General features: G+C 45.2%; 1 protein-coding gene across 1 annotated transcript; it reads left to right on the plus strand.

The window, feature by feature from the left end:
• The first annotated feature begins 6,924 nt into the window (after positions 1–6,924).
• Positions 6,925–7,586, plus strand: LOC119316977. Its single transcript, XM_037591367.1, has 2 exons — positions 6,925–7,101; positions 7,197–7,586. The coding sequence occupies exons 1-2, from the start codon at positions 6,925–6,927 to the stop codon at positions 7,461–7,463; spliced, it is 444 nt and encodes a 147-aa protein (XP_037447264.1). The 3' UTR covers positions 7,464–7,586.
• The last annotated feature ends 1,553 nt before the right edge of the window (positions 7,587–9,139 follow it).

Here is a 9,139-nt window from a genome sequence, read left to right on the forward strand (position 1 = left end):
ACTTAGCTGATTTTAGCACTCACCCACACCGAGTGCAGGCAAGGGCACCGTGGTTGCACCTCGTTGGCAATTGTCCCCGGGGAGGGATTGGATTATGTTTTATTTTAGAATTGAAGGGTGTGTATGTAATTTATTTGCCAATTAAACTCCTTATAGTCTGGCCCCACCTGGCCGCAAGTGAATAAAAGAGCCAAATCACTCGACCAGTGCTTTTTGCAACAAGATTACTGGGAATGCAGTCTTTTTTGCAACGCATTACCGGCTTGGTGGTTTTCTGCAAACCTAGTCGCAAATGTGATGGTTGTGTGCAATTAACTCGTTATTTTTACTTTAGCAATCCATACATTTCAACTTTAGCCCTGTGCGTCGTCTATAAATACACTTGATTTGATGTCGCACATAGAGCTTGAGGGTGTTGTGAGTTATCGATGAAGTGTCAAATGTTTAAAATTCTATAAGCCCACTCTTATTTATGCCCTATTTAGTTTTTTGTGAGTTATATATTGTTGAAACTTGTTTTTTCGAGAGCACGCAAAGTGCGTATCTTAATTTTATATAAGAGAACAAAACAATTTACAAGAGGTCTAGCGAGTGTCAGGCACTCGAAAGACGCTATCCCCTCCGACTCCTGCCTTACAACACAATGTTGCTTTCTCACAAAACGTTGCAAACTTCCTCCTCCACAAGCCACCAACTTCCACTCTCTCATTTCATCAAAGATTTTTGTGACTAGCTCTTCTATGTCTACCCGTTGCTCAATTCTATTGAATACCCTAGCGTTCCTTTTCTTCCATATCGACCAAGACGTGCAAATGACAAGGGTATCGAAGCCTTGCTTATTCTCCTTTGTGAAGCATGAACGTTGTTGTAGCCACCAGTCCAGGAATGTGTCCGTTTTCATCGGGCTTTGAGTAGGCAAGTGTAACGCATCGAAGCAGCCCAACCAAGTTCCCCGCGCATAGCCGCATTGCACCAAGATGTGGTCCACGATGTCTTCCTCATGGAGACAAGTATAACAAGCCGAAGTATGCTCGTGCAACCCATCCAAGTACGTCGATCCACCGTCCAAAGATGGTATTGTGCTGCTAGCCAAGTGAACATCTTGCACTTCAGAGGAGCCCAGCTTCTCCAGATGGCAGCGGCGTAAGGGCAGGTTGGCAGTCCTTCACAGAGATGATCATATGTGGATTTGACCGAGTATCTCATCGACGTCGCACATGGCCAGAGGAACGTGTCAAGCGTATGCGTGTCTCTTTGAACTGAGGAAATGGCTTGTCTCAAGTGCATCAATTGTAGCAGTGTCATGTGGGATGTGATATAAGGGATGTCCGCCTACCATTGTTACCCCTCTTGAGCCCACCGAACCGTCCTGCTATTGATTGAGCGAGTGTCCACATGCTCAAGGATAAGTGGCGCAATCTCCTGCACTGAGTGGCCATGCATCCATCGATCCCTCCAATATTGCTGAAATTGAATATAGATATTTTGCCGATATGCCTTGTCAAGATGTTCGTACACGATTTAAACTCACACTACAAACCCGGTGTGGCAAAGAGAGGCAACCCCTTCTAAAAGCAGATAAACAATACACTACACCTGGCGAAATTTACATTGTAGCTTAGTGAATTCCGAATAATCATTCACACCTGCAGGTTGGTGAAAAAAGTAGTAGCATTTTTTTCGAGGCAGTGAAAATAGAATAGCTACAGAGCTAGTCTGGTACTTCCTCCATCCGAAAAAGTTTGTCCCTCAAATGGATGTATCTAACACCAAGGGAGTACCAGCTAGGGCAATGGCCAGCGAGACAATGCACAATTTGGTTGTTATTCTCATGTAGATATTTTCGAAAATGTCATTTACTTCTCTACATGGTTGATCTAGTTCCGAAGTTATGAGTGATATAAACTCATTTTTCTAGCACTAATTGATTTATATGGTAAAATGTATGCACCCAAATGGTTTTGTGTTAAACTATATTGTTATAATCCAACATCACAGTGGTGTATGTTTTGATTTTGTGCATGCTATAGAGACGAGATACAAGATTTATCAGTGGTGTACGTTTTGATTTTGTGCATGCTATAGAGATGAGATACAAGATTTGTCAGTTGTGTACGTTTTGTTTTCGTGCATGCTATAGAGACGAGATACAAGATTTGTCTTTTCAACCTTATGGATATCTGGGGATATATATAACCATCGGCCCACGATCAATTTACTACTGCTGCCAGGGCAAGCAAACCGGGCGGCAAGCGATTCCTGCGTGTCGATGCCACGCAACTCAAACGTCCCATCAGCGCCGATGCTGATGTGTTACCTCCTCCTTCACTCCCGGGGGATCCCAGCTCCAAAACAAATCGCAGTTATCTCTCGCCCGAGGGACACGAACAAATTATGCTTGGACTGTTGGTTTCCCATTTATAGTTCGAGGACGGTGTGGCCCGTAAACCTTTTGGCAATTAATGATGGAAAGGTGGAACGAGGCTCTCCAAGGCTCGCGCCCTTTTCCTTTTGTCCCGAGTGGTCCCGTCCCGTCTGCCATGCCCGCCATGGGCTCGTTCTTCTTCCCCTCCAATCGATTGCCCCTCGCCGCTTCGGGGGCTTTACCCGGTCCGGTCAGGTCAGTTCCGTCAGTCAGTGTGGCCGCTCTGCTGGTCATGGCATGGTCATCTTTGTCTTGTCCATGGTAATATTATAGTTTATGGATCTCGATTCGGCGTGTTGCACTGTGGCGTCTATCTTTTGGGCGATGTGGCTTTGCGGACCGGTGAAGACGAATGCATGGCGTGTTCGGCCGGGCACGTACGGAGCAGGGCCGCGCAGCAGCTTTATTTTACCACGAAAAATGAGAGGGAAACGAAGGATGCTTGTACTGTTTTTCCCTTTTTACCGTAAAAAGAGTTGTCGTATGCCGCCGGCATTCATTTTTTTTTGAGGGAATTCATTTGTTCACGAGTGAGGTACAGAAAGAGGCATACAGGAGAGTGTAAATGCAAGTGGGCCACAACTGGACATGATCTGAAAGCGGTCCAGTAGGCCCGCAACTTGGTGGGCAGATCGATTTCGTCCTGCAACGTGAGTTATATGGGCCCAAATAGAGTACCCAATCCAGTAAAGAAAGCTCGAATTTGCAACCATTTGACAATCTGGCGCGAGTTTGTTCGGCCGTCACAGTCACATGTTTAATTTGCACAGTGACATGCTTTAGTACCCGGCTTCTTTTTTTGGCACGGTGATATCGCTGCTTGTACGTACATGTACTACTGCCCAGCCGGGCCGTCGCAGTCGAGGTGCGTGTGGCGCAGTGCTACGTGCCACTCCTACCAAACGGGCACGAGGAGGGGCCCGTTTCCGCTCGTGAGCAGAATGTTGTTGTTGGCCGGGTCCAGGGAGAAGAGGGAACCTCCGCCGTGTTTGCAAACCGAGTTGAATTGAGCTTGTTAGCGCGGAGCTACCATGCATTCTCGTTGCAGTTAAAGAAACTATAGCGGACGCGTTATATTGTCTAGACCATCGTAATCTATACCTACTAATAAAGTTATTAGTGCTTTTGCCCGTTCATCATTAATTAAAATTACCCCCGAAGTAATCATCAATTACCCCTTATGGGTGGCATAAGTGACGAGAATGATTCGACATTTTTTTCTTGAAGCAGCCGTTGTTTTTGGTTCTTATACATGATACCATGATACATCACAATTCACAAACACACAAGAACCACAATGGCAAAGGCAGTCTTTCACACTGGTGACTCGGGTTTGATCCTAGGTGCCACCCCTTTTTCTCTTATTTTCTCTCTTAATAGCAAGAGCGATCCCACATATGTTCATGGGCTGGCCCATGTGCGGAGCGTGACACCCTATGTTTGTATTTTGTATTCTGCCTTTTCTTTTTCCGGTATTGTTTTTATTTTTCCTTCTTAAAGTTTATTTGGGAATAGCAAAATTTCACGAAGCTATGAGTTTTAATATTTTTTGATAAATCATAATTTTTTCATGAATTAAAAAAATGGTAGGGACACCATAAAATGTCGATGATTTTTAAAAACTGTTCGCATATCATAAAAAATCGTAATTTATAAAAAGTGTCTGCAAATTAAAAATGTTCATGATTTTATGAAATGATTGTGTATTCAAAATATAATCAAGAATTTGAAAACAATGTCCATGAAATTCTAGAAAATGTTCACAAAAATCAGACTGGTCCATTGAAACGGATCCGTAAATAACGAACAAAACAAACGTTGCTTACATTGAGGTTTTCTTAAGGGATTTGTAGAGGTCGCTCTATGATTTTATCTAGTCCATCACGCATCGAGTAAAAAAAGGTTTATGTGTTCTATACAACACCGAGCCCTAGTTTTACTGTTCATGGAAACATCACGATGCTAGGTCAAGGTGAAACATATCATTCATCTGTCTACCTCAGGCAGGGTCCATCAATGCAGTTTGCTGAGTCAAAAAATATTTCGTTGTGGCGGCTTAGAAAATCAAGTCATGATGGGGCCATCACATTTTCAGTTTTTGAAATGGCTTTCTAAAACTCTCTTATCTCATCGTAACTTTATGAAATGACATTTTAAAAGTTCTTATCTCATCCCGAGCACGGCCACGTCACCCTTTCAATTGATGGGTTCTTTCAGCCTTCAAATGGTTCTGTGGCTGCTGGTATGGTCCTCGGAAACAGTGCAGGCAGTATTATCTTTTCTGCCTATCGTGTTATCTTCCACTGCAATGATCCTTTGAAAGCAGAGATACATACGATCATGCACAGCATGGCCCTAGCCATTCAACATTTGACTCTTTAGTAATTGTTCAATCAGATTCATATGCAGCATTGTCTTGTTTATCAAACAATGGCCTGGAGCGCTCGGTGTATAGTCATTTGGTTCGGGAGATTAAAGAGTTAATGAGTAACAGGGAGTTTTATCCTTAAAAAGAATTCTTCATAGTCAAAATAGAGTTGTAGATCGGATGACCCAGTATAGCCGCACCGAGAGTACAACTACTGTGTCATTAGTCTCGGTTCCACTCTGTATTAAGAATTTGTGGCCTCTTAATTGTAACACTATTACTTCCCAATAAAACTCCCTTTACATCGAAAAAAGAAACACGGCACGCTCAACATATTATCCGTACGTAGTACAGGTTCCGTCGCTCCTGGGCAGACCGTAGTACGCGTGCATCAGCAGCAGACGTGCGTACTACGAGTGAACAAATCAACAATCTATATCTGGCGCGTGTACGCACACTGTACAGACATGCGCGCAGGTGTTGCCCGGTTCGACGGGTTTGCACCGCGTGTCGCACTGCATGCGCGTACGGAGAGCCACACGGGCGGGCGGGCGTGGCGCCGGAGCACCGCACGCGCCGTGCCGAGCTGAGAAGCGACAAGCGCGTACGTGCGCCGGGCGGGCAGCGGGGCGCGCGCTCGGGCCGGAGCCCGGAGGGGTGTGGCCGCGCGGCCGACACGGCGAGACAAGCGCGATCTCTCGTGCCACACCCATACCCCATACTCGTACCCTTTTCCGGCACTTTCTCCCACCTCCCCGCGCCATGCACCCATCCATATCTTTGCCCCGCCAAGCAAGCTCGCTCGCTCTAGGCATAGATCGCGTGCATCCCTCCTGTAGCTCTTCCCACCGCCCCAGGTCCACACCGAGATCCCCGTGCCATGCGACACGCATCGACCCATCTCGCCCCGCCTCGCCTCCCTAGCAAACTCTCTGCATGCATCGGATGCAGCTAACCTCACCGTGGGCCGCCTGTTCTCTTACGCCTGACCACATCTGTTTGTTTCAGATTTGCACTTCTTCACTGTACGTGCACACTCCCTCAAAAGCTGTACGTCTCATATGCGTGTTTGACATTGATCGATGTCCTTGAGATTCATGCAAATAGAATGGCCGGCCTGGGTCTCTGTGGTTCCGGAAGATTTTTGTGATTCAGACATGTCAACGGCCCCGATTAACAAATTCCGGAAACGCGTAGGTACAGCAGCCAGGCAAATTGATCATCAAGCAACAGCAAAGTAGGGCTTAAGTATGCCAACTTGGTCACATCGAAGGTACTAAACTGTACTTGGTTTAATCAATTTGATTATGGGGTTAGGGTTGCCCACGCCAACTGGTGGTACTACAACAGTGGCAGATCGCACTGCACGTAATAATTGCAATGCACATGATCACCAAGTAACCAGGGGTTGGGTTGCTTACAAAATCTGTATCAAGGAAGGGGACGGATCGAGACATCCATGTGCGGCTAAGGAGATGGCTCTGCCTCGGTTTTCATGACCAGTACCCCATCATGCCGCGCGCGCTCTTCCTTTGTTTACCACATTTTCGTACGGCAGGTGCTGCTATGCGTGCAACCATCCTTCTTAATTTGCAGTATGCCTGAAATTCTGGAAAACAAAATTAGGAGAAGATTAGTTTGTTACTGTACAATCAACACTTGTTGAATTACAGTACTGCCTTCATATTCATACGCAAGGCCACTTCGTTTTTCATGTCATATTTTTGACTCGTAATTTTGGTCCACGGAATATGGATTATATGTCGTAAAAAGTATATCATCAGAAAGTTCTTTGAAATGTGTATTCAATGAAATATTTTTTGTGCCATATAACTCATTTTTTGTTGGTAAAATTAATAGTCAAAATTAGACATACAAATAAGAAGTGGCCTTGTATAAGGGAATGGGGAGTACTAATTATTTTGGTTAATACTTAGTTTTGGTACTCCAAATACGTCTTGTGTATTCCTGGCAAAAACAGAAATCTTACGTAAAGAAACGGAGGCCCCCCTTTTCTAGCTTGTACCACGTACCTCCCCCATATCCTCTTCGAACTTCGATGCATGTCACTTCTCTAAGCTCTCTTACCTATTAATGTTTCCTAAGTGGTCACCAAGCACACCGGTCCTCCATGTTTAGCCTAAGCTCCCCTCCCCTAGCTCTCGAGAGGAAGCTAAAGCTCTCCACCACCTACACTATTCTCCTAGTGTTCTTCCTCTTCACTCTCTACATCACCTCATGCGAAGCTCGTCGTCTCCGCGTCAATGGCAAGCACTTAAGCAGCAGCAAGTCTTCCTCATCATCCCAGGTTTGCTTCAGCCCTAACACAGTCCGGTTAAACATCATAACGTCATCGATTTTGTTCTAACATTGCCCTCCCTTTCTCTATTTGTGTTTCTGTAGGATGCGACAGAGGTTGCTGATGCCCAGAAGCAAACGAGAAGCTCGTTGATGGTTCATGATGTGGGGAAGAAGGCTCGAGCTGCCGGAAGCGGCATCGATCAGTCGACGGGCGCGGGAGCAACATTGATCAATCGATCAGGTGGAATACGAAACACCACGCATGCCGCTAGGGTTTCGCAGCAGCTTCCTCATCGCAAGCACGTGGACGATCAGGGAATTCACCTGGATTATGCTCAGCCTAGAACCCGCACTCCGTATCACAACTGAACATATATACATCGATCACGGATGAGAGCCGTTCATGAGATGACATTTATGTCATCGTGATCATTTATCTAGTTCTATATATCATGTATATTTCTCCTTGAATCTCACTAGCTAGCTACCAGCAGCTTCAAGTCGTGTCTGTGTTTCCGCTATATTTCTAGTTATTTTCTGCAATTTTGATGACAGAGTTCGCCGATATATATTGAGATAATTCCGGACAAGCTTCAGTTTGGGTGGGTTGTGGTGCTGTAGGCTTGGAGTACTAGCTAGTTAGCGACAGAGTATAGATAGCAAAGTTTTTTTTTTGATAAAAAAGTAGAGATAGCTCAGATGAGAATGCACATACTATACACGTACCGATTCTGCACTTAATTAGCTTTTCTATTCCCTGGATCATATATATCTCATAAAGGCCGGTACATGTACAGCTTGCCCTTTAGTCGCCTTGATTGACCATTCACAGCAATTCATAGTCAGTGGTAATGATTTGCAGGGGACTCATCTCGTGGCTCTAACGGAGAGCGGCTAGGATCTAAGGCGACCACCGTGTACACAGAGGGAACACTAGTAACCATGGACTACCCAGTTGCACACGCAGCACCAGCTGTTCACAACAGGTAGTGCGTGCGTAAAGCAATAAGCAGGGCTTACCTCTTTGATTGAGCTTGCCTCTGAATGAAATTTACATGCATGGATCGGTCAATGTTCGGCCCTTGGCTCCTCGACTCCGGATTTTAGCACAATCTTGTACTAGTTATGTATATTTTTTCTTCGAATGTAGTTATGTATATGATTATTATTACGACATGTATGTATGTGTGTATGAGTGAATCACAATGTGGCATGTCCTTAGGGCTCTTTAATTAAGTAGATGCCATAACATAAGCGTCTTCTTATTTTTGAAATGACTTGATAAATTAAATGTTAGCCCAGAGAGAGGAGATGCGACTACTAACAACAGTATTCACATAAATTACATTTCCCTACTTATCTAAACCTTCTCCCGTAATGAATGAAAATGACAATATCTTTTGTCATGTTTTAAAAAAACATTTCCCTGCTTATTCTGTACTACATCTTTGACAAAACTGCGTCACGGGCCATGATCAACACTAACAAAGTCAAAGATGTGGAACTTAATGGATGCAATGCAAGTCTCTTGTCCCATCCTCTCTCCCTCAACCTTGATTTCAGTTTACATGCTCAATTACTGGTGTGATATTCATCGAAGAGTTAGGCTTTCCACCCAATCACCTCTAGCGCACCACATCATTAGCAAGTAGGCGGGGAGGGGAGCGGGGTGGCCGCCACATGGCCCCACAACCAAGGGTCCCACTAGGCTTACGAACGGGCATGCGCGACCCTTGGGTGGGATGGGGGAGGGGGCAACCGCCCTGAGTCCCCCGAAACCAAGGCCCCTCTACTAAGGTCATGCGAGGTTTATCATGGATGACAAGGGATTGAAGGCAAATACCTTATGATCCATACTAAATGAAACAAGCCCTAAATACACATACAAATTGACTGGCTTTGAATATACATAGACACATCTATCATGTGCATGCACTACATAGCTGGCGTGATTGCTTGCGATGTTTTACTAGAATCGGATCGTCGCTTGTTTGCATCGAAACCCGGCCCCTCCCCCCTGCGTATGTGTTATGTACAATCAAGCC

The sequence above is a fragment of the Triticum dicoccoides genome, chromosome 6A, assembly GCF_002162155.2.
Source record: "Triticum dicoccoides isolate Atlit2015 ecotype Zavitan chromosome 6A, WEW_v2.0, whole genome shotgun sequence".
Classification (NCBI taxonomy): Eukaryota; Viridiplantae; Streptophyta; class Magnoliopsida; order Poales; family Poaceae; genus Triticum; species Triticum dicoccoides.

Bases quoted from the DNA above. Each gene is read 5' to 3' on its own strand.
- LOC119316977 (XM_037591367.1), top strand. From the start codon at position 6,925: ATGTTTAGCCTAAGCTCCCCTCCCCTAGCTCTCGAGAGGAAGCTAAAG. The intron at 7,102-7,196 runs GTTTGCTTCAGC...GTGTTTCTGTAG, and splicing joins AGTCTTCCTCATCATCCCAG to GATGCGACAGAGGTTGCTGA.